General features: G+C 43.7%; 1 protein-coding gene across 2 annotated transcripts in view; it reads right to left on the bottom strand.

Moving 5' to 3' along the window:
* The window catches only part of zbtb16a (zinc finger and BTB domain containing 16a), a 138,530-nt gene that overhangs the window by 76,803 nt on the left and 35,496 nt on the right, over nt 1-26,231 (bottom strand). For both annotated transcript variants that reach the window (XM_034607167.1, XM_034607168.1), the window contains exon 3: nt 7,365-7,462. In XM_034607167.1, coding sequence (XP_034463058.1) covers nt 7,365-7,462 — 98 coding nt within the window. The remainder of the gene's footprint in view (nt 1-7,364; nt 7,463-26,231) is intronic.

Genomic DNA, 26,231 nt, shown 5'->3' with positions numbered 1-26,231 from the left:
GTGGACGGGGGGGAAAAGCAAACCCCCCCCTCCCGCCTCATCGTGCTCATATCCAGATTCCTTGCATTTCTTCTCATCTAAACACGCCGGACATTTTCGTGGGTATTTTACTCCCACGCTCGGATTGGGATCAGCTTGGAACAAAGCTTTTAAATTTAGGCAGCCAGGACGAACATCTGGTCGGGAACAGCTGGGAAACAGGAGTTTTGGTTAACTCGGGCACATTCGCAATAATGTTAATAAGCGTGTACTTCTCAGTTCAAATCGACTATGGAATAAGGCTTAAAACCCAAACAACTGGGCCTGAGGTGCACATACACTTAGATTAAACAGCATGTCTCTGCACATTGCATCATTTTCTATATTTAAAATCTGCTTAGGTTCGGGGGTTATTTGTGAATTCTTAACTTTAAAAGGGGTCAAGGGGAAAGAAATTATGATTTTTATGTCCGGGTTCCTTTTCGATGCTACCACAGGGGCGGCGCCATTGTCCGAAATCTTCCATTTCCACATGGAGCGGTGCCACTAACTGTAGATTGTCGTAAAATAATAATTCCCTTTAGGCTGCAGGGTCAGAGACACTGTCCTAACCCCCCCCCCCCCCCCTCTGTAAATACACAGTACTGGATGTTCTGGCTGACTAATGTACAAACCAAACACAAGCATACCGAACGGATGAGGCCTGTGTGACACACCGTCACACTGTGCCAGCACATGACACAAAGGACCAGAGATTTTCATATAAAGTCCTGTTTCCATCAATAATCTGGAGATAATACGTGTTTGTGGGTAAACTGTGATTGACTTTGTTAGGATGACGGTTAAAGATCAACTGTGTTGTTCATTATCATTTTTTTGTGCCTATTATTGTGTGGAAACGTTTAAATATCTCCAGTGAGAAGAAGTCTCCAAAAGATCCTCACTGGGAAAACGGCTCGGTGCATCAGTGTGAAATCAAATTAAAAAAAAAATATAAAGTTAAAAGGATGTCCAGGAAAGTGTAAAACTTAATATTCTAACCAGGTAGTTTAGACAGACTCAGGTTTCTACCCCCTGGACATTAACTTACTAACTTTCCTCATTGTTTAAAAACACCAAATTCTCACTAAGAAGCTCTGATCAGATCCCATTTATTGTTCCTTTGTTGTAAAGGAAGCTGGTAAAAGATTGTGTTCATGTTTTGGGCTTCCATTAAAAGATACTTTAGCTTATTCAATAATTGCTAAATAACTCTGATTTACAGTCCGACACAGTAGGTTGCCACTAGACCGAATGAAGAAGAAGGAGAAGCCATCAAATATCAAGGGTAATAACAGATACTGTACCGAATGGGGAAGAAGAAAAAGAAGAAGAAGAAGAAGAAGAAGAAGGATATTGAAACACACAGTTTGAATAAACACTAAGAAACCAAACGAAGAAGAACAACAACAAATTGCTTATGTTTCCAATCATGATCTCACTTTCCATGATTTCCCAAGATCTGTTGTATTTCCTTCATTATTTATTTATATATTTATATATTTATATTCTTCTCCCTCTTTTGATCGTCTAGTCTAAGGTTGTAACTTTTCTCTTTCTGTCCTTACTTTGTTTTCTTGTTTGTCGTCGTTTTCCACCTGTTGTCTTCCATATTATTGTCCCTCGCACTGATTCTGTTTTCCATTTGACAGTGTTTGGAAGATGATACATCTCAAGAGGGTTTTTATCCCATGACAATAAATTTCTACACAATGAATGCCACATTTTGGTCCTTGTCACTTTTTGATAAACTCTGAATGGAGAAATTCCAGCTGAGCCTCAGATGTAATAGATCATAATGTCGTGTCTCAGCTTTTTTCAAAACACTGCAGGGAAACTCGCTTCAAGGCGAGAAGAACGAGGAGCAGCCATGTCAGATTTTACACGACAGCTTCTTAACACAACAGTCCCAATATTAAAACAAAGGTGAATAAAGACGAGTGGATGGTGAAACCCACATTCTTTTATGCTCAATTACAAATATTTGGTTTTCCAGCCCCAAGTGACACAATATGACGACTGTTGCTTCCTTCAGATCATCACATTGAGGCCTTGAGCAGGAAGCTTATCTTGCAACTGGTGGTTAGAAAAATAAAATCACATACACACACACTTAGCCGGCTAATCCAACGACTCTTTACGATGTGTACATACTGTAAACAGAGGATTAACGCTCTTAAACTATAAAAGCTGCGTGATGAAAAGTTGGTGGCTACAGAGACGATGAGATCTGTCGGCTCTGGTCTCGTTTGAAGCTTGGATTTTCTTCACCTTGGACTTTGCTCGGGTGTCAAAAAGATTTAGGTGTTGATTTAGCACTTTACAACGCTTATGAGTGCACCTTGAGTAGTTTTTCTTTTTAGTCCAATATAAACAAGTAATTTTTTTCAAAAACTGAATAAATGAAACCTAATTTCCAAAGTGTTTACAAATAAATATCACACAGACTAAAACTGGATGAAATGTGATTGAAATCAAGCTCAAAGAATCAGAATCAAAACCAAACACAAGCTTTAGATACCCGACAATCTGTGATACCCGACCCGAGCTCTGATTGAATCCAGTCGTTTAATTTGCTCTAAGTTCACAAATTGCTGCTATTATTGTTCACCTGTGGCGTGAAACCGCCGCTATCGTTTCAGGACAAACAACATCTAAGACCTCAGAGGCACCCGAAAGGGGCTGAGTCACCGCCCCCCCCCCCCCCCCCCCCCCCCCCCGTCTGCAGGATATGGCTCTGCCAACGCTGTCAAACGCTAAACGTCAGGAAGGGATTTAAAAAAAAAAGAAAAAACAATGCGGAGGGAAGGACTGAGACAGAATGAGACGAGAGAGAGAGAGAGAGAGAGAGAGAGAGAGAGAGAGAGAGAGAGAGAAAAAAAATAGCTGGCACAAGGTAGACTGTACATACTGTACCCTCAGTGGTGGCAGGCAGCCCAGAGTGGCTAGCCGCCAAGTGCTCTGTACAACAAGCACAGCGACAGACAGACAGACAGACAGACAGACAGACAGACAGACAGACAGACAGACAGAGAGTGAGAGACAGAGTGGAAAGCAGAGGGGAGGGTGGAGGCGTCTGAAAACGCTCCACATCCACGACACGCTGCGCATACCAAAGAGCCTCTCCACTCTCTCGCTTCATCTCCCCAATATTCTGTCTTTTCTGAAGCGAGCTGAAGGATGATGGCGGTGGCAGAGGAGGAGGAGGGGGGGGAGGAGGAAGTGGGGGGGGGGGGGGGAGCTGTGAGGTTGAGGGGTTTTGGGACTCGGTGAAGTGTCATCATTACAGAGAGCGAGAGAGAGACAGAGAGAGAGAGACGCGATAAAAATCGAGACGCGGCGTCAGACCGAGAAAAGCCTTGAAAGTCAAACGGCGGAGGCGGAGGTGGAGGAGAAAAGTGCAAGAAAAAAAAAAAGACAGACAACAAAAACTATCAAAGCAGCTTTGCCTCAGTTGCCGTCTCTTCCCTAACCGTCGCTCCGTCTCGACAGAAGCGCTCGTCTTGCCTTTTGCGCCAGACCAAAGCGCCGATGAATCAACGCTGATGTGTGTAACAGTACAGGTTGAAGTCGCGCATCAAGGCGGCCCCCGCTCGGAAAGAGGAGAGAACAGAAAAAAAAGAAAGAAAAGTTTGTGCACTTGCTGCCACTGTTGCTAAAAATACACTGCCCACATCTTCCGCTCGGCTGCCGCTCTCAAGGTGGAGTGCGCGGCTCTTCCTTTTGGTTTCTGGTGTTATTTTGTTTTTCCATTTGATCTCCCATCAACAGACTCTTCACCCTCAAGTCAGCGAGTACAAACTGCGAGTTGTTATTAACCTGTTGACATCACAGGAGCTTTTTTAAACCGATGCTCGGGTGATGATTGCCTCGCTGATGTGGTCGCAGGCACTTCACGGAACGCCGTGTTTATCTTGTGACTTTTATCATAATCTTTCTCTGCACGTTTCACAAGATATTTATACTTTCTCTCTCAGGCCTGAAAAAACCCCCAACGACGCATTACCTCTCCTCCCTCGTTATGGTTTTGAGTTTCAGTCTCTTTCTTCATCCTGTCATTCGTTGGCATGTTCATCTCAGACTCTCACCTGACCTGCCTCCTCTTCCTCATCCTCCTCTTCCTCCTCCACTCACCTGCTAATCTGTTCTCTATTCCCTCATTAATACGTCTAATACACACCGGCCTGTTTCCACTTCGTCTCTGCAAGGTTGTTTTTGTGCCATGTGCCTGTTCTTTCCCTGACTGTTTTTTGACCTTTCCTGTGTTTTGGGGAGGGTTTTTACAAAATACGCAAAGACTGCTTCAGTTTGAAATCGGCCTCCTGAGTCCTTTTCTGAGAATCTCTCAAACCTGGTGCACACTAGAGGATATTCAACTCTTCTTCACCGATTTTGAAAACGTGAGAGACCACGGACATAACGCTGAATAACCAACTCATATAAATGTTTGTTAATTGCTAAAACTGCTCAAAACTCCAAGTTTGGATTATTTAAAAGGTGGCAGTAATGAGTATAACTATGACTCATGGGGACATAAAGATACAATGCACCAGCATGCCCACAACTTTTACTATTAAAACTACGATGACTAATACAGCGCCAACATTTCTCAGACAGAAAGTTTAACTTTCTGTCTGAGCGTGGCTCTTTGAGGATAATCCCCACTGGAGCATGAAGAGCACTGTGCGCACGCACACGCACACACACACACACACACACACACACACACACGTCAGGAACACGCAACAAGTGTCTGGCACCAGATTACCTTGACTCACCCCCCACTTTGTCATAACTCCTGACTTTAAGACCAGTTTTAAAATCGTGCTCACTTTTGCCGCTGAGCTGTAGCAGCACGATGTGACATCAACATGGGAAATACAACATCTGCCCATGGACGCGCAAACTACTACAGAGGGAGACTGAAAAAAATCTCCATAACAATCACCATCCCATTTGTTCCTGTGACGGAGCGCTCTCTCTCTCTCCTCCGCGCTTTGACAAGTGAGCGAGCGGGGGGGGGGGGGGGGGGGGGGGAGCGTGCGTCGGCAGCAGGGGCTGTGAAAACGGGCTGTAATTTTAAAATAAACAGTGAATATTTCCTTGGAGCAAGTTTTGTTTTTGACACGCTGAGCTGCGGTGCTGAGCCAATTCACTGGCCCAGCGTGCGCCTGTCATTCATCTTTGTCACAACATAGCGGGAGCGTTCGGGAATCCATCGCAGTTCATTGTTTAGAATTTGGTGAGATACAAACAAACAAATGATCTTGGCAATTATTGTTTTCCGTCTACTGAGAGAGAGTGTGTGTGTGTGTGTGTGTGTGTGGGGGGGGGGGGGGGGGGGGGGGTCGCAGGTTGTATCCTCACGGCTGACGGCGATAACGCCAAGTAGACACGTCAGACCACTTAGTGTGACCACTGGAAAACATACAGGGAACCCAACAGAACAGGGGGCTTGAACCAACGAGCCAACGACAACACATGGATTTGGGATTGTGTGTGTGTGTGTGTGTGTGTGTGCGTGCATGCATGTGTGTGTGCAGGAGGGGTTCCCTCAGAGGTCCCATGGCTTTTACAGTGTCTCAATAAACCATCTGCACTTAGGGCCTTAGGACCGAGGAGCTCTTTGCTGCCTATAAAAAGCGGCCCATGCCATTAAAGCGGCGCTGCACTAAGTAGGCTCAGTGCACAGGGACTGCTGGCACGCGTATGTGTGTGTGTGTGTGCGTATGTGTGTGTGTGTGTGTGTTTGGAGGGGGGGCGGGTGTAACAGTGGCAGGCCGGACCAATCAATGCGTCCAGTGTTTTGTGACTTGCGCTGACTTTCAGACCTCTAATGTCACGGAGGTGTAGAATGACAGGAGGACGATGTGCAGGCACCTCTCGGGGGAAGTTTCCCGGAGCTGCTCAGATTTACTGGGCTTGAACAGTTACTTAATCCACAAATCACTGGAAGTGGGTGACGCTCCACATTCGCATATTCAAAAAAAAAAATCCCAGCATGTTTTGAGTGAGATAAAGCACATGTGAGGTAACTCATCCCTTTATTCAGCTCGCAGGCTGCGGCGTCAACAGTGTCGCTCTATTGTCGATACCTTCAATGCAATATAAAAGATCCATTTTCAATACTTTACTGTGCTGTGTATTTATACCGACGCATTCAGTCTGTGAATTAACCACATTTATGGAGGAGTAAAGGCTGCAGTTTGACTATTAGTGTGTAAATCTGCAAGACATTCACTCTCCTGTTAAAAGGAGCATCCGCACTTAGCACCTTACCCGGCTGAGCTTTACGATTACTGACCGCACCGACACGCCGCCGCAGGGTTATCTTTTGTTTCCCATTCATGTAAATAAACGATCAAAATGAAACTCTCAAGGACGTGAAACTTGCTTAAATTCAGGGCTGCAGCCTCCCGACGAGGAAGCGAGGCTGCATCCTTGAGGAGGAGATAAAATTGATAGAAAATGTAAGTGAACAAATACGGAAACTATAACGGCACTCAGGTTGAGCACACACACCCCCCCCGCCAAGGCCAAACAATGACGGATTCAACATTGTTTCACATCAGATCCGGAGTATTATCAGGATCTACACTAAAATCTACAAATTCAGGGAGTATTTTCCGACAAATTGAGGAAAATGGCCTGGCCCATTCCCCTTCCCTCCCCGAGGTTCATACAAATGACTTCAGTGCCTTTTGAGTCTGATGATTTCACAAACAAGGAGACACAGGTGAAAACATAACCTCCTTGGTGGATATGAAAATAGGATAATTAGAACAAAATCCATCTTTGATAGGAGGGGCTGCACTAAGCAATTTTGACCCTTGACCTCAGTTCTTCTAACTGACAATGTGACATTTTATATATTTTTTGGCAAAGTCCTGATTCCATTCATTGCCAATGTATAGTTTTGAATGCAGACTGATTTTGAAAAGTCATTTAACTCACTCAGCCAAGTTATACTGGACACCGTGGTCAAAGTTGGAAAGTTGTCATAAGAAATAATTGGGTTCAAACCATTGGTCGGCCCTTTAATGAGCAGCTCGCTCACCTCTGACCTCCATTAGTTTCTACAGAATTTCCAACAAAGTTTCAAATGACTTATATTCTCAAAAATGTTGTTTAATCTCTGTCTTCCTTGAAAGTAACAAAATTCTGAGGGAAGCACTTTGCTGTTTAATGCTTCAGTGACAATAAGGAAATGTCATTTACTCCCATCAACCGTTCGCTAAAAATCAACAGCAGCCCCAGGAAACGGGGTGTCTCTGTTATCTCTCTAAATATAATGATGGTCTGGGGGTTTAGCAGAGTTGTGATTTGGGTTAGTTTGATTTCTTTACCTGAGTGAGACAGCAAATGCATCCGTAGACGGAGGCTGTCGAGGAAGCTCTTCCCACACAGCTCACAGCCGTAGGTCTTCATTCCACTGTGCATCTTCCTGTTGACAAAGAGCAAAACAAACACATTACTGTCTGGAGTCTGCTGGTTAGAAAGTCGCTGTCGTGCGTGCATATCTCTTAAATTGATCTTCTGCATCTGCAGCAAAGTGCCGTTTTCACAGCTGCACAGCCGATGACTTCGAGCACGGGTAAAGGTTTCGGCCTTTGGCAGCTTCGGGGGTGAAAACAAACCCTGTCACACTCCATAAATCATAACATCAGCAGATAACAATAACCATCAGTGCAACAAGCCGTCCAACCACCGCACATATTCTTCTGCAGGGAGCAGCAGACCATGACTCGGTGCTGTAAATCACGAGATGCTATTCAAGCGGAGGCATTGTCGGCTCCCTACATCTCAAGAGCTGCAGACGGATACGATGCTAAATACAGAACACACACAGAGCAGCTATTTAGTGTATGAGCTATTTATGGGCCAGTTTCTGACTAAACAGAGGATACTGTGCAGCTTGAAGCAAAATCAGATCTGCTATGAAATGTCATTTTTTTTACAAATGGACAGTCATGAGGATGTAACACAGTTTAAACGCCCGAGCTCAGACAAGGCTAAGGGTCAATATTTGATTAGGTGGCAAAGGCCTCGAAGGTTGGGTAACGAAATAACCTCTGACAACATAAAGTCTGCGCCCACAACTCTCTCTGTTACAAAATCCCCAAAGACCCCACGGCTTATTACAAAGCATATTATTCTTGAGAGGTATCTGAAAGTGCTCTAAAGCAATTAAGGTGACACGAATTGCCAAACAACTGCCTCAGTGCCCCTAAGCCTCCCGAGAACTTCAAATAGAGAGGTACAGAAAGGCTTCGGACATTCAGGACTGTCTGGATTTATTCCTAAAGTTGGTGCAGATTCAACACAATCAATCAACGTTCAAAACGGTTGCTTTAACACATAGTTGACGTGTTTTTTAATTAACAACCGACTGATTTATTCTGATAAAAAAAGAAAAATCGGTTAATATGAGCCTTTCACAGACATATTGTATCAGCATTTATGTTTCAAAATATGTACTTATGCATTTATAATAAAAGTTTACAAAGTTTGAACTGTAAATAAGGGTTCGATAACGACGTCTAAGGAGTTTTGCCAGATATTGTTTTACTAATATTGGTATTGGCCCCTAAAAGTCAGCATTGATTGAGCTCTGGTGATAATACCAGACAAGGAAATAAAGGTGATGAAACCCCAATGATAAGCCAAAAATAAGGCTTTTGGTCTGATGAGCATGTTTCCAGAGTCAAGTTGACTGTCTCAATGCAAAGCTCGAAATATATCCCCGAAATGTGCTGGGACTTATGACAGATTCTATACTCCGGGTGCTTCTGGCAGACAAAACAAGACAACGTCAAACAGATGGATTGTGGAGCCTCTGTCGACGAGTCAGGTGGCGCAGAGTGATCAGCCGAGTGCATTCTCGGGGAAACAATGCCCTTGATAAGGGATCCGCTCAACTTGGGCGAGATGACAGCCATCCATCTTAGTGTCTCTCAACAGAGCCGCAGAGGAGGAGGCGGTGCCACTCTCCCAAAACATGACTGATTGATGTCAGATGTCGAATGCAAATTGATTTACAGCTCTCTTCTGTGCCTCGGGAGGGGCAGCGAGAGACCGGGCGAGACTGAGACAGACACAGACACGTTATATTGTCCTTTGGCAATGGTTGCAGGAGTTATTAAGTCTAGTATGACTTAAGTGACAATTAATTGCCTTGAAACCTCCTCTAAAACCCGGAAAGAAGAGTAGGACAAATCTGAAACGAGGAAATCATGATTGCCATTGTCGTGGTTCGAAATTCGGTCGAGAGACCCTGGAAACCAAAGTCAGAATAACGGCCCTTTGGCAAGTAGAGGGTAATTACAAGGCCCTATAAGGGTCAAATGCCCCCAAAAGGGAGAAGGGGATACTTGAAAAGGCAAAACAGGAGCGAGTGGCACAGAGAGACGGGGGGAAGCAAACTCTCAGACTGTGAGATATCAATCTGTGAGGGTGCAGAGCAGAGTCCTATATCATTTTATACCATTACATTTCCTAGTTTCCAACGACCAGCAGAGGTATTCGAGCCTGACGAAAAGCAGGCACCACAATACGCCATCAAATGCTGTATGCCACCGTGCTGCTCTTGGTTACACATATAGTAGAACAGATCAATAGCAATTGCACCAGACTGATGCATGGCATTCGGGCCTATTAAGGCAACTGCCAGTAGACAAACTGCGCTCCCTGCCACCTCTGCATTGGAACTCCTGCTCCGTGATTGGTGCCAAACAAGCAACAATCGAATGCTTCACCTCTGAAGGACCGACGCCTGACCTTTACTGTTAGATAACAACAAAAAAAACATCTTCACGTAATTTTGTCTTTGAAGAGTCATCCACGGGAACGAGACAAATTCAACAACACACGACCAAATGGACAAAGCAAAGGGATGAAATTGATTTTTTTTTCTTCTTCCCTTTAAGGATCATAGGTGATGTTCTCACACACTTTCAGTCTGATAAGGGGGAAAACTCACGCAAGTGGTAAACCACAACACAACACGCACAGAGCACAAAGCCTTTCAAGGGCCCATTGTGTCCCTGCTCAATCTGACCATTGTGCCCCGCAGACAGAGCACTGATAAGGTACGGATGGACTTATTAAGGCCACTTGAAGTGGAAGCAATGCCATGTATTTCCAGCGTACATGTAAGTGTGGATGAGCCAAGTGCTGTGTGTGTGTCCCTGTAGAGTGTGAGTTAAATTCCACTGCAATAGCTCACACTATACACTGAAACAGCACATTACTTGATGTTCAACAGAATGGTAACAGCAGCTGCTCCAGTAATTTAGTCTGTAAAAGGACAGGTTTAGGACTTGAAGCACTACTGGCTTTGTCCATAGGGCGTGAAGCCATTCTCCTTTTAATGTATAGTATTTAAAACATATAAAGTGGGTTAAATGATGACAGAATTAGCAGCAGTAGCTAATGTACACATTTGATTGCAGTGACTTACGACTTGTTTCAAGAGAGGCACAGCTCAGACTATTGTCAACAGCCACGTTTGGACCATTGTACTTGAATCTGGCTCATTCTTCATCACCGGACTGGGGACCTGCGTGCTGCTAACAGAGCTTTTGAGCCTTGGTGCTGCACGATCGTCACAACGTCAACTGCCGACCACAGTTTCCCACTTAAGACACACCAGCTTTATTAACTGGAAGTCAAGGGACATAAACTCCACAAACCAGTGGAACACACCAGGTTCACCAGCTCCTCATTGGACATTACGAAACAACGGAACCATGATGCGGATCAAAGCACGACATCATTCCTTTCTAAAGGAATAAGCTGCGTGTCCGTTGAAGTCCTCTGAAGACGAGCCACATTTTTAAACGGCAACTTAATGAGTCACAATTGAGGGCGAATCATAGATGATCCAGAACAGAGGTTTACATAATGATTAAAAAGTAAAAAAATTAAATTTCAAATATGTCCAACTTGCACCCTGGGAGCGAGCAGGAGAGACACTAGACAGGAAACCAAGGTCACCTCACAGATATGAACTCAGTGATGCGCTGGTCTGAGGACGGGGAGGAAGCGTCACCACGACGATGGTGCACTCGCAAGCTTTGGATTCCATAGAATGAAATGATAATTAGAAACAAAAAGCATTTCGGGTGATTTATACGCCTCTGAATGATTTATGTGCTTAAGCGGAGCTAATAATATACTGTGATTCAGCTTCGGCAAAGTTTAATGATATGTAAAAGGATACTAAAATATTGTCTCAGCTCAGTGATTTAGCTCGGATAGACCTCCGCACGCACACACACAGACACACGGCTTTCATGTTGTGCCTCTGAAATAGATGATGTGTGTGTGTGTGTGTGCGTGTGTGTGTGTGTGTGTGTGAGAGAGAGAGGTGGGTGTGAGCTTGGGGAGGGAGGGAGTGATTTGAAACAGACTGACTGTAGCCATTAAGGAAGTTCACATAAAACTCTCTCAGGCCATTTACTCAGTTAATAATCGACTTTGTCCAACAGTCACTTTTGACAACGGCAATAAATATTAAATTTATGTCAACAAAACATATGCTGATCACCTCGTGCAGCGTGCCTCCTCGTAAAACGCAGCCCGACCCAGGGCTGTGTGAGCGCACGTGTGTGTGTGTGCGTGTGTGCTTGAAATGTGAGTGGATTACAGGCCGGCGTTATTGAGCAGCAACAGCTTGCCGCGTGTAATTCACGACTTAGTTTTTTCTTCATCATTTTGCCGCTGGACTTGTTTTCGCCATATTTCATAACCAACACATTCGGTGAAGACGGGAGCTTCCCACCTGTTCTTCTGCTCGTCAGATTGACAGCTGAAAATAAAAGTCAAAGTAAAGTGATCTATGATAGGATGACATGTTACAGCCACTTACAGAGAGAATTAATCTGAGTTAGAGAATAAAGAGGTAATATTACCTGAATAAACTCGTAATATTACGAAAATAATGTCATACTTTTATGTGGATGAAGTCGTAATGTTACAAGAAAATGCTATTTTGAGAGAAAGTCATAATTTTACGAGAACAAAGTCGTAATCGGAGGATCAGCCTGTGCTTCACAATGTGGAATGTGGAGTTAAACTTTAGTTTCACAAATAACACAATACCTAATCTTTTGGCTCATCAGCACTTCAGCACTATATTAACCTAAGTCTCAGATGTTTATCTTTTAAATTATGACTTTATTCTCATTGAATTATGACAATTATCATTATATTACGACTTTAATCTTGTAATATTACAATAATATTCTTGAAATCTCTGGTTTTTTTAAAATAAAAACGATATACTTGATATTTTGTTATTTCTAAAATCCTGTAGTTGAAACTCCATGACTGGCTGATCTTCTGATATCCCCCCTCTCAAATACCGTCCAAAACCAATATTTTGTTCTTTTAAAATTGTGAATTTTTCCTCGTAACATATTACAACTTTATTCTTGTAATACTGCCACTTTACTCTCCTGATCACAGATTTATCTTTTTACCCTTGATGGCTTTGAGTCATCCACATTTCACATGATTGGGCTTTGACACAGGCAGCGGAACGACTGCCAAACCTCATTAAATCAAATGACTCTGCTCGAAACTCATGCTGATCAGCTCACATCAACATTTCATATCACCACATCTAAACTATTAGACGGAAAAGGGAAAAGCCAAGCAGGGCCGTGCCTGATGACTTGCACTTATTTCTCATTGCCTGCCCAGAATCTATTTCTCCCTCAGCAGCCCTGAGTGTTGCTCTCTATCCTTTCATCTTTTATTTTTCCCATTTTTTTTTTTTTGTTTTGTTTCTGCCTTCTTCCATCCTCCCTGGTCCTGAGGGGAGCTATAAAACAACCTGAAACAATGTTCGTAAATAAAAGCTGTGCAAGAAAGAGGAATGGAGGGTTAAGATGGAAAGAAGAAAACACAAAGATAAAGGGAGGCAATTGATAAGAGGTGGTAAATTGAGGAAAAGCTGCGTCTCTCTCTCTGTGTGTGTGTGTGTGTGTGTGTGTGTGTGTGTGTGTGTGTGTGTGTGTGTGTGTGTGTGTGTCTTCATTATTTCTGTGGATCAGATGAAAAACAACAGATAATCGGAGAAAGCAGGGCCACTGAACAGAGCTCAGACTTAAGTAGCAGAGCGATGGCGAGCTCCTCACGTCGCCATCTGAAACGTTGGGTGACGGCCGTTTCTCCCACATTAGCTGTTAGCGGAGCGTACAACACTAAATAATGATCTATCTTACTCCCTGTGAAGCGTCTCTCTCCAAAATGCAAGCTGTACAAATCAAGATTTTCATATTATCATCGAATGAAATTAATTTCGTGTGTCTCTTTGAAAACCCATCGATGGCGTTTTAGACCTCGAACTTTGCTCTCGTTGAACACAAGCGGCACAAAGCGGCTGTTGAAATCATTCAATATTCGGTGAACGGCTCCAAAAACCAAGTGACGGACAAATTAAGAGACGAGCCGGTGACAAAACCGAGATAAAAAGGAAAGTGACATGGACTTAAATTCATCAGGAGGCTGCAAACAAACCAGTGAATGAATGGTAATGTCGCCTGTGTCTGATGGATCTGACCCTAGGTTGCTAAATATCCACAAATACAGCTTGAAATTCTGCTAAATTTGACAAATGGATTTCGTTCAATGGTCAAAAATACATATTTTGCTTCAAGGCTGATTAGATGAAGTGTTATCTCCATGTGCCGAAGAGCCGGGCGATTTGATTCACGCGTTTCTAAAATCAGTTTGAAACATGAAAAATGATGGATATGATTAATCAATGTTCATTATGTGTGTTGGTATTTGTTAAGAAGTATTATATACAGCCACCTTTGGAGATTTGTACAAGTTGATATTAATTATTTATTAGAAATTGATTGAAAATCAGGTAAAATACAAGAAGATTACAAGTTACTTACATGTTTTTAGGTAATTTTGTGTTTTTAACAGTTTCCTATGTTGAACAATTAAAGATTTTAAGATATTTCCCATGAGAGTTTTTGACCTTGCACTTTCATGTCTCTTCAAACCAGTAGAAACTAAAGTAAAATACACAAATTTAACAAATTTACTTCCATTTATATATTGGCAAGTTTTAGACCAAAGCACAGGAATGCTGTTGCTAAAAGACGTCTCTCTTATACGTCTTCAGCAACTGTGACAGTAACTAAAGTATTAAACTGAAATTAATTGATTTAATTAAAGAAGAAGAAGTATTTTCAATCGAGGACAAATGTGTTAGTTTAGGTTTGAATATTGTCTGTATTGTTCAACATTGTGGGTCAGAGCAACACAAATTACTGCCTCAATACTGTAAAACCAGATTATGAATAAACTATAAAATTCAAATATCATCTGTAACCATCACTGAATTAAATATTGAAGTCGGAGGAAAGTCACAAGGCAGAAACTGAGCATGGTGGGGGGGGGGGGGGGGGGGGGGGGGGGGGGGGGGGGGGGGGGGGGGGGGGGGGGGCGCGACATCGACAGAAAACACTCCACAAACAAAGGTCAATAAAAAGACTGAAAGACAAATTATGAAGTGGGATAATGCACTCGAGAAGTTAGACCCCGACCGATGGTTCATCCATTCGGGGATAAAAGCACAGGGCGGACAGGGACGGCTGACACACAGACACACACACACACAGACACACACACACACACACGACTCCCTGTCATGGTGAACAAAGCCCAAATGATGCACGAGGCAATTCGGTGTCACTTTGGTGGCTGATCCTAATGTGGCCATAAGCGTTGCAGTGTCCCGCCGCCACCTCTTATTTTGGTTATCTGACACAGAGAGACGGAGCGGGAGGAACAAGGGACTTTTATTTCCACCCCCCCAATGTGAGTTTCCAGTCCATTAGGAGGCTGACCGTGTCACACAGAGACTGGAGAGAGGGCGAGAGGGGAATAGTGATGGTGGCCGATCATATTTTGGATCTAACTAAACCACAGGCTGTATTTAGAGGTGAAAAACACAATAATAGGGGGAGTAGCGGCATCCAGCTATTTGTTAAAGTGCTCCGATGCTCATCTTATAATGGGAAGGTCACTGGTTTGTTCCCCCCCCCGGCTCCTCCAGCTTTCACGTCCAAGTATCTTTGAGCTAAACACCGAAGCCAAAAAACCTGTGAATGAGTGTGTGTATGAATTGGTGAATGGCGTGTAGCATAAAGCTCTTTGAGTGGTCGATTAGACGAGAAAAGCTCCATATAAGTGCGGTGCATTTATCTAGCGAGGCGCCGTGTGTGCGTCACCGCGGGTCTATTTTCTGCCGACAGGAGAACCAGGTGAAATAAAAAAGGGAAAATGTTGCTGTCATTTCATCACGGCTTTCAAGCCTCCCCCAATTCCATTTGCCCTCCCACCCCCAACTCCACCCCTCTGTCTTTGCTCAATCAAAATGTATCAGGCAAGCTGGCGTAACACCGGTTGGCGTGGGCTGTTTATCCCGAGTCCTCCCGCACATATCAATGACTTGGCCCCCGTTGTCCCTCGCCGGGGAGACGTTCATATAAATTCAAGCCACACACGCGAACGCCGAGGCACTCGTGTTGAGCATAGATGAGTAGCAGGGCGGGAGGAAAAGAGGAGAGATGGAGGGACGGGGAGGGAGCGAGCGAGCGCCACAGCCTTTCATCCTCACTGTGTTATTTATAATATTGCAGACACCAACCGCCCCCGAGTTTGCCCTGTGGGTGTCTCCGGTGAAAACAGCTATATCATGTTCCCGGGGTAAAAACAATACAAAGAAAAAAAAAAAAAATCAACAGTAATCGTGTTCTCTCGCTTGAGTGACACAGACTCTGTCGCGGCCAATCAGAGACAAATGTGTCACCTGTGATCGCGGCGCCGCCTCCACTGGATGCATCATTTCATTTGATCTCGTCGCCGCAATTTTGATAACGAGGGTAAGTTTGACAGCCGGCTGTAAGGCGGATGGATTAATGATTCACACAAGTTTCATTAAAATCCAATCAGTCATGTCTGAGTTAGCCCACAAGAGGTGTCCTAACCTACAGGACTAATTAATGCATTGCACAGACTCCTAATGGCGCTACATGCAGTTTCGAGGGGGTTTTGTGCAGCAGCGCTCCGTCTCCTCCCTCCACCAACATGTGTCCCTGCGACTAGCTTCAAAGTGCAGGAGGATAAATGAGACCTGAGCAGGAGCAACACGAGTTCTGACCGGAGTCTGCCACTGACAAGCCGAACGCAGCCCCGAATGCAATACTCCGTGTGTGTGCGCGCTCTGTATTATTTAATACAACCGTGTAGTAACAGGGCCCAGAAAGATGAGGTTCTATTTCTAAAGCTGAGAATTTAAAATGTCATCATGTCCTCAAGGCCCTCTAAACCGCCACCAGGCATAAAAATCATCGGCTTCATTTATCCGCTGTGGCTTTTCTGTCATTGAGATGTGCGTCCGTTAAATAAATGTTTCTTATGACTTTATTCAGACTGAAAATTACCCACAATGCTCGCACGATACCCGGCGTCTGGCGTGCAAGAGGGAGAAGCGGCGGCGGCGGCAGAGAGCGTAAAGATGCGAGGGAAGAATTAAAGCCTTAATTACTGACAACAGTGTGGAGACGCTCACCCTCACACAGAATAAATGTGGTCATCAGCTTCATCATTCATTAGATTTAAAACGTCTGCTCACCCATTAACATGTTGCATGTGATACTCGTAGTTTTCCATATGATTGTGATCGTTTTGGGGAAATAATCTTGGTGGAAATATGAATAAAAACATTAGCTCCTCTACTGTATTGAAGGGTTTACGACACTGATTTGAGTGTTATACACGAAACTGACGCCCTGTCCACACTGATGTGATCTTCCTCCTCCGGGTTTGGGATTTACGTCAATAAAATGGAGATCGTTACAACTTTCAAAGTGAAGATTTTCAAAAACTACCTTGTACATGTAAGACGGAGCATTTGGGAAACGATGACATCAGGCTTTACTTCGCACATGCCCACTGTTACTTGTGTAATGATCATGGGTCAGAAAGAACAACAACAACGGTATCTCTATGTTTGGTTAGCACTGCTCGGTCTAATCATAGGTTTGTAGTAATAGTACCCTCAGAGTTCTTCTCTGGTATTTGAACGATTGTTGATGTCGAGACGTTATCGCCACCTACTGGCCCGGCATGCCGGTTTTCAACGTTTGTACCATTTCTATGTTCTCGTCTGGACGGATCTATTTTGTCAAATGAAGGTCATGTGGGGCTGAGAGATTTTTTTTTAAAGTGGAGCGGCAAACATCAGACGAGGACTCCGTGATATCAAACCCTGTCAGTTAATACTCGAGTCTTATCCCTGAAATCTGCTCCTATGAGGCCAAGAAATAAAACCCTCTGGGCAGTGTCACATCTCAGTTTTCTTAAAGGAAACGATGCTGCAGTTTCTCTTTGCAATGATATAATGTGAGAAGTATAACAGCTTTTTTGCGCCACAGCTGTTTCCTCTAATTATCGCCACCCAGGCATGATTGCTACCCGAGGACGTACGGTTCCAGGAGCCTCGGTTCTCAGGTGAGAGAAGGGGAACAATCCGAGAAACGTCTAATTGTGCTTCCTGGGCAGGAACAAACTATTTCTCCCTAATCCCAGTTAGATACCTGGATTCCCCCAAAGCTTAGAAGTTGGGATTCACTCCCTAATACCCTCAGTCTTACTCAGGAAGCCATTTCAACCTGGCGGCTTCAGTTCCACGCAGTGTGAAGAGCTCTCACCCTGCGACAAAGTCCCTTTATTCAATGAAGAGGTGACAATGAAGAGAGAACATGACCCAGAGGTTGCAGTTCAAATCCCCCCCCCGACTGGCAGGAGATATTTTCCTTGTTACTGCAGAGAACATTTTTATCAAAGCCTGTCGAGGGTTCAGCCTTTTGGCAAGACACTTAAATTCCCCCCCCAAAAAATGTGGGTGTTGCGTTCAAACGTCTCAGCCGCCGACCTGAGAACACATCGCTCAAGGAGGGGCGTCGATATTAGTCTGGTAATTTGTAGAAAATGGAAAATAGAAGCTTTTTGCACTGTGACTTCTCGTTCTTTACTTACATATATGTTTAAATATTATAATCCAGTCCTAATAATCCCTGAAAAACAATGCAGCAGATAAAGGGAGTTAGCCACAGAGGCTCTGACCCGTCACTGTTCGGTGGCACTGGGCGACACACAGGTAGGAGCGTGTATACATGCAACTCACTGCAGATTCTCCCCGAGGTCATTACTCTAAACGACAGTGTGCTCTTAGTCAACCGGCCTGGTTAAATAAGGATTAGAGGGATAAGAGGAAAAATAACTTCACACTTTTCAGGGCAGCAAATGGGGTTTTTCAAAAAACCTGCAACCAGAAGTAGGAGCTCGACTTGCCTGCAAATTATTTGACATCCTCCCTTGTGTGATAACTCGTTTTTTTTTTCTTTCTTTCCCCCTCATTTTAACTAGACCTAAAGACACGTTCACTGAAGTGTTGGAACGGTGGGAACAAAGACGGAGGAGAGCCTGTAAGATCACATGTATAAAGTATTTCTGTTAAAGCCCATCTTTGAGACAGACGCCAGCCCCGCTGCTCCCTTTCCCCCCCAGCTCCGCGTTTGGTTTGTGCATCAAACGACGTTGCCGTCTCAAAATAGCGCGTCAACATTTCTGTTTCGTCTTGTTGTTTCTTTCTCTTCTTTTTTTTATTTTTTTTTCCACTCTCAACAATGTTGCTAGATTCCTGTTTTTTCCTCTGCTCCTGCTTTCTTGATCTGAGAGAGGTTACAGCGCATCGAGTGAGACGGTCGGCTCAGGCATGTGTGTGTGTGTGTGTGTGTGTGTGTGTGTGTGTGTGTGTGTGTGTGTGTGTGTGTGTGTGTGTGTGTGTGTGTGTGTGTGTGTGTGTGTGTGTGTGTGTGTGTGTGTCTGTGTGTGTGCAGCAGCAGAGCTTTGGTGGTCTATAAAAAGCAGCCAGACGAAGTCTTCCCTCTCTCCTCATGCATTATGCATCGGCTTCACCTTCCATCAAGTGGCAGAAAAACCTCAAAGATGTCTAACTTTAGCTTCCACTCTGAAAGCCAAACAGAGGAGGAGATGTGTTATTTTGACTGCCACAGTCGAGCTAAGCACCTGTTACATCAATAAAAAGCTGCATTTCGCAACAAGAACGACAACACAACAACCTGTGTGATGGCGCAGCACTTGCAAAAAAGAAAAAGGGAGGGCTGTTAAATGCAGATAATAGCAGCGTGTATGTGAGCAGGGAGAGAGTTCGAATGAGATGAATCGGGATCAAACTTTTACCTTGTGGAGAAGTTTTGTCTTTGCTGTGGCAGTTAGAATCAGAAATGATAAATATAACAGCAACAAGCGTCGAAAAATGACATTTATTACCCCGGGAAGAGCGAAAAGTGACGCAACACTACTGTAAAAACAACTGAGCTCAATATTTGGATTCGTAAATGTGAGGAATACATCTGGGAGGAAATGTGATGCTAGTTTAAAAAGAAAAGTTGTCTTTTATAATCAGTAAACAGCAAATGATTGCAAATACAAGCTTAATGCTATGTTAATGACTATTAGAAGTAAAAATACCTCGATAGGTTTGTAGAGTTGAGGCCTTTTTAACTGTAATACAATGCTAATCACTGATTTATTTTATTTTACCCATTTACAGTTCCATGGAATGAAATAAAAATGACTTTAGAAAGATCTAAAAACTATAACGCTGACTTTCTGCGACCCGCAGACCTATCAAAATGATATGTAGAGAACACAATCTAAATTAGAAAGCTAAATAGAGTTCAGCACATGTAATTCAACCAGTACTTATTGTGGCTTATCTAAGAAAAACCTCTGGCACACAGTGAATATTGTGTGGACAGCAGAGCCTCATAACTTTACTCAGCGTAAACACTCTTGTTTATCTGGAAACGGGAGAGGGACCTTGTGATTTTATTTATTTCGAGCCGGAGCGAGCCAGAGCAGACCAGTTGACAAGGTGATTATTTAGCTATTTGGACTCGGCTCTCAAACTATTATGCAATGCCTCAGAGATTGATTTACTGTACGCCTTGTAACACGGCAGACAGATCGCATTCTGGGAAATAGATAGAGGCAGGCCAGTGTGTTTGTGTGTTTGTCTGTCTGTGTGTGTTTGTGCCTGTCCATGCAAAACAACACAGATAAGATTGTTTGCAGGGAACGACTGCATCTATGCTGAGGAAAATAAAAGCGTTTGAAAAGAATAAAGGTAAAGATTGCAGGGGTTTATTTTCACACTTGAGACGGCCGCAGGCAGGTTGTTTTGATGCGTCCGACCTCGTGAACTTGTGTGTGTGTGTGTGTGTGTGTGTGTGTGTGTGTGTGTGTGTGTGTGTGTGTGTGTGTGTGTGTGTTTATGGGGCGGCGTGGGGAGGTTCAGGTGGCAGGGATGGCGCTGGGCTATCTGCACTGTCATTCACCGCACGTCCACCTTCCAAGAGCTACACAGCACCCACGGGCGTCCCAAACAGCCCCAGCCGGAGCTCTGCGGGGCTGCAGTAAACAAGTCGCTCTCATCTCAGAGTGTGTGTGTGTGTGTGTGTGTGTGTGTGTGTGTGTGTGTGTGTGTGTGTGTGTGTGTGTGAGGGGGTGACACTATGTTCTTGTACACATCACAGTTCCTGTAATAGCTGTGTTTGTTTCCTTTTTAATGGCTGTAGAGTACTTACACCTAGATGTGGATGTTATGTGTGCGTGTTGTCTACACCTGTAAGCACCTATCTAAACTAACTATAATACGTTTATACGTTCTGTATATACGGTGTCTATTGAGTATATATGTAAGACAACATGAGGAAAAAACACTTGTACAAAGGACTCATTTGCAGACAATTATCTATTTGCTTTATATATAAATGTGTGGAAAGAATCAATAAAATAGTTTACAATCACTTAAGTAGTTGATTAGACCGATTATAGATGATTATTGGTTTAACCATTCTGATCATTACTTAATCAGCAGAGTCTTAAAAAAGCTAAATACCAAAAAGTATCAGCTGAGGATTTTCTCCTTTTATATGTTTTATATCAATCAAATTCAATTATTGGGGGATTAAGCACATTGAACAAGTTTAAGATTTATTTTTGACACATTATAGATCATTTAATTATATATATATTTTTAATAAATGTAGTTGATTGTTATACATTACCTTTTTTGTGAATTATTATAAGAAATAATGCAAATATCTCAGAGTAAAAATACGTATGGACAGGTGGTGTTTAGTGTGAGCTGTTTGTAGAACATTTCCGTGGACAGGGTGTATTTATTTAATGAGTTTGCAGTTTGGTGATCAAGTGGCCAATTAGCCGCGGTGAAGGTTTGCAGATTTCTATTTGATTCTGGGATCCACACATGAATTAAAACAAAATAAATTCATACCTTCATGGGAGAAGAACTATGTCAAATATGACTTACTACACACCGAGCTAACTCGGAGGAAGTGGAAGATAATGAAGCATGACAATTGCTCCTATTTCTGGCAGTCCGCTCATATTCCCTGGAGGAGCCTAAAACCTGACTTTGAGACTCATCGGTATCACAACGCTACCGGAGCTTGTTCTCGTCTTATTTATACCTGATGTCTCTGTTCTGCTGCTGTCACGAGGCAGCGTCCTCCCGCTCTCATCATATCTGACCTACGACGAGTGGTTAACTGTGGATAAACACGCCGCCTGCGAATGCAACAGCTCGTGTTGGTGCATTCATCTCGGCAGCGGCACCCCATTTAACGGGAGAAACTTCAGCGAGTGAGTATGACAGCTGAACAGCAGCCAGTGAATGGAGTGGGCGGTCTGTGCCAAGAAATTCTGTCGGCTTGAATCAGTACCTCTGCCCGTACAGCGGAGGGTCATGTGAGAGTTGGGGGGTTTATGTGTGTGTGAAATATGCCTAATAACAGAGTGCACAGTGGCACGGTGCAAAATGTGGGAAATAAAAGATTATTACGAAATGCACAAGGTAAATCCAAAAGGCAAACGCTGCCAGGCACTAAATTTGAGACCAATTTAAAAGCAAATGTGTGAAAACTAGACACATTACTCTGTTGTTGAAACACAAAGGACCACGCCGTCCTGCTAAGTTGGAGGAATAGACTAAGATGTTGTTCTCCTCGATTAAAAATGAATCCTGCAGAGAAACCTCTGTAAAAAACACGACAGGCAACTTTTAGAACATGATTTAACCAAATGAGCTGCCCTGAAATGACTTTAACAGGTTGTGAGGAGCCATTAACGCCTTGTATTGGGTCTGTGTCACTGCTGTGTACACAGAGGGAGGAGAGGTCGTGAGACAAGTCCAACAAGAAGAGAGGCAAGCGAGAGAAAATATACTGTGCGAGCGAAAAGGATAAAATATGTGCTGACAGCTTTTTGGCCAGAGGGCCAGAACACTGAAATAGTAGCGTCTGGATGTCAGGCCGGGGTCGCTGCCTTCACTCGAGAGCAGACTTCCCCCGACCCCGGCTAGGAAAACATCACACACCACTACAGTCAGCTGATAATGTAGTATCTGACAGATAATGTACTTCTCAATGTGACACTAATGCACCTTGGAATGAGACGGAGCCGTAGCGAGAGCCGCCCGTTTAATAAACTCGTGCATTTATCAGATTTGGCAGCGATTGTTCCTCCGTGGAGGAAACTGAACGAACAGTAGCAGTCGGGTGGATATGAAAAATAATTACTACATTGTTGTTTAATGGAATTATTGCATAATGAGGTGTTGTGATAAGTAATAACACTGGATAATGTGGACGATTATTACTTTGGGTAGATTGCTGCAATGGCTTGTGTGACTACTGTGTGTGTGTGTGTGTGTGTGTGTGTGTGTGTGTGTGTGTGTGTGTGTGTGTGTGTGTGTGTGTGTGTGTGTGTGTGTGACTGGAGGGGGGGTCATTTTGCTTTACAAGGGGTTAGAGAAAGCATAAAGGAAGAAATCGATATGACTGCTAATGCTGTGACTAAAAAAAGGCATGTGCGTGTGTCCGTGCGTGTGCATGTGTGGGGGAGGCGTGGGCAGACAGCGGGGTGGAGGTGGGGGGGGTGGGGGGGGGGGGGTTGGGGGATGGCGATTTAAACAACAAACAGGACCTTTAAATGTTCTTCATGGCCCAACTAGTGTGTTTGTGTTTGTGTGTATTACCAACAGCTAGAGGCTGGTGACACACTGGAGATATACACAACTCTACATCACACTATGGAACGTGTCCTGATTTCCAGCAACGTGCACACGGAGCTAAACTGCTCAGATCCCTGAAATGTGAAAAAAAAAAAAAAAAAAAAACACAGCGAGAGCAGCGTTCATGGTGGTGGCTGCAGCCAAAGTGATTATAGGGCTTCACTTGCAATGGGAGAAGCCTGTAAACACCAAAATAAGTGTCCTCAACTCACCAAACTGCCTGTGACACACTGCGGTCATGGATGATTTACAACTTTACCAAACTACGGATTCACAAGGTGCTTATCTAGGGTGTAGGCATATGTCTTTAAGTCATATGGCTTTAAAAAATAAGCCCTTTGCATCATGGATGCGAGTGTTGGTTTAATAGCAACGTCAGAATAGTTACGGGCCAACATCTGGAAAAGCTAAGGTTTAACTGAGGTGAATCTCGAGCTGATCGGGAGATTGAACCGAAGCAGGAATCAAATCCTTTTGGAAATACATGGACGATTGAGTCGTCTTTTTGCTCACATCAAATCAAAACTGCAGCTTCAAGAGGAAACACAAACACAAACACACACAACACACAAAGACAGACCAACACAATGTCTTTTAGTAAGAAAACTATAATCTCTCTCTTCCAGAGCAGCAAATCAAACATCTGCTCCGAAAATGTCCCAACCTACTTGAACAGAGTGGGCATCTTACTGTGGCTCACGGTTGGTTAAATATTTGCCAGCTGGGGTGCTTTGCTCTGCTGTGTGTGTGTGTGTGTGTGTGTGTGTGTGTGTGTCTGTGTGTGTCAGTGTGTGTCAGTCTGGCCGTCTTGTCATGAAAAGCACAGTTCAGGTGCTGAATCAATCATACATGTAGATAGAATCCAATAAGCGCGGAGCGAGACTGCAGCTGGGGTCCAACGGTGACAAGAGACAGGGACAGAGAGAGAGAGAGACAGAGACAGAGACAGAGAGAGAGAGAGACAGAGACAGAGAGAGAGAGAGAGAGAGAGAGAGAGAGAGAGAGAGAGAGAGAGAGAGAGAGAGCCGCGGTGCCCATGTTGGCAGTGCTCGCTCGCTCGTCCAGTCTCAGCAGATGCCATGTTACGGGGAGGGTAATTAAAAGCCCAGTGGGGCCGAGGTGTGGATCGCCAAGAAACCCTCTTTACACACATACACGCACAAAATAATAATGTCTCCATTTGCCCCCCGGAGCAGCTTTGTGCCAACTAGCCTTCACCTCATTATGCCAATCAAATCGAGCGGGGGGGTGCAGCGGAGGGGACAAGCTGTCCTTTCTCATTCGGCCTCCCTCACTTTTACTGTCAGTGTGTTCATTAGAGAGAAAGATCTGATCCTAATGAGAACAATGTAATCGCACTGAGCCGTCCTGAAACGGCCAAAGCGCCGGGTTTCTCTTTTTCTTGCCTTTTTTCCGGATTGCACCTCGGTTTGGAAACGAGCCACTCGCCACTTCTTCGACTTCCAAGCAGCTAAAAATGTTGGAGTTACCAGCTGCCAACTCCGAGCCACACACCCTGAGCAGCAGCTGGCTTTTCACAGTTCACTTTGCCTTTTCCCTCTCAACTGCACATGCTAAACTATTTACAGTCCGAGTGCCAGAAAACTACTTTAAAATAATAACAGGGATTTTAAATAGGAAGAAAAAAAATCACGACTGAAACTTTGTCATTTCGACTCAATCTTAACTTTTAGTGCAAAACTCCTGTCAGTTGCGATTCTTTGCACGATTGACCAACAGAAACCTCTGGAGTCAACACGTCACAGTGTTATCCAGATAATCGTAAGTACCTACAGAGGCTGGTGCACAGCATGTGAACACTCTGCTTCGTTTTCCCTGCAGAGAAGCGTTCGCTCTTCTCGAATCCGCCCCCCCCCCCCCACGATCCCAATCCACCAAGGTGCTACTGCACCTGGCTGTTAAAGGGGCCGGGACGCCGCGCTCTGATTGGTTTATTGCACGTTATCCCCGAAAAAAAACACCCAGGATTAATAAAGAGTTCAGCCCTTCTCCACCACGCAGCTGCTGCAGCGACGTGTTGTTTTCTGTGGTTGAACCAGCACAAAGTGCATGTGGACCCGCCCTGAATTCACTCGCTCCATGTGCTTTGGATCACGCCGACAATTAAAATTCAACATGTTCAACATTCACCATGTAACAGAGGAACCATCAACCCCAAACCTAAAACTGATGACCTATACTTATTGTTAAATGCTATATATTATCAGATATATAAACTATATATATAGCATTTTTCTCTGTGTACTTCCAAAACATCTTGATCATTTAAACTTTTTTGATTTTGAATTAAGATTTTTTTTTGAATTTATTAAATACTACAAATAATGTGAAAGTTGACATTTTGGCTCATTGTTTTGGTTTTACACATACACTTTCATTGTATATAGTCTTTTATGGCTGTTAGATAAACAGCAGGCTTAAGAATTAAAGCTACAATAAAAATCTACTTACCAGCGAACGACCAAGTTAGCGGCTAGCTGCAGGGTCAGAGTGAAAAAGTCTGACAACTGAGAACAATGCTAATGTAGCTTCTTAAATAGACTGTCCCTGATTAGCAATAATAGTAATGTTCGCTAACACAGTAACCATAGCAACCTTTTTAGGGAATAAAGGGGCCAAATCGGTTCCTGTTTTGAAGTAATTCAGCCCCCTACTGGTGATAAACTTAAATGCAACCTTAATCGAATTATTTTCATCTGATTTCATCCGATGTTTGAAAACAATAAAACGTTTTCTATTTCCTTTTCTTTGGCGTCACGTTCTCTGACATTTCAAGCTGTGTATTTATGTGTAATTATCTCGTCTTGGTGACAAGTGATATAAAGAAATACAGAATCTATAGACGTTTCATAAGAGCTTTGACATTTGCCATAGCCTCCCTCCTCCTATGGCTCACAAACCATCTACATCACTTTTACTCGTAATCAAATTTTTTACTTTGCTGTTTGAATCTTGCTTTTTCTTTAGAAATAGCATCGTG

Source organism: Hippoglossus hippoglossus, chromosome 14 (assembly GCF_009819705.1).
Source record: "Hippoglossus hippoglossus isolate fHipHip1 chromosome 14, fHipHip1.pri, whole genome shotgun sequence".
NCBI classification, from domain to species: Eukaryota; Metazoa; Chordata; class Actinopteri; order Pleuronectiformes; family Pleuronectidae; genus Hippoglossus; species Hippoglossus hippoglossus.
Note: the sequence above shows the minus strand (reverse complement) of the source record. Positions and strands in the feature narration are given on the sequence as shown.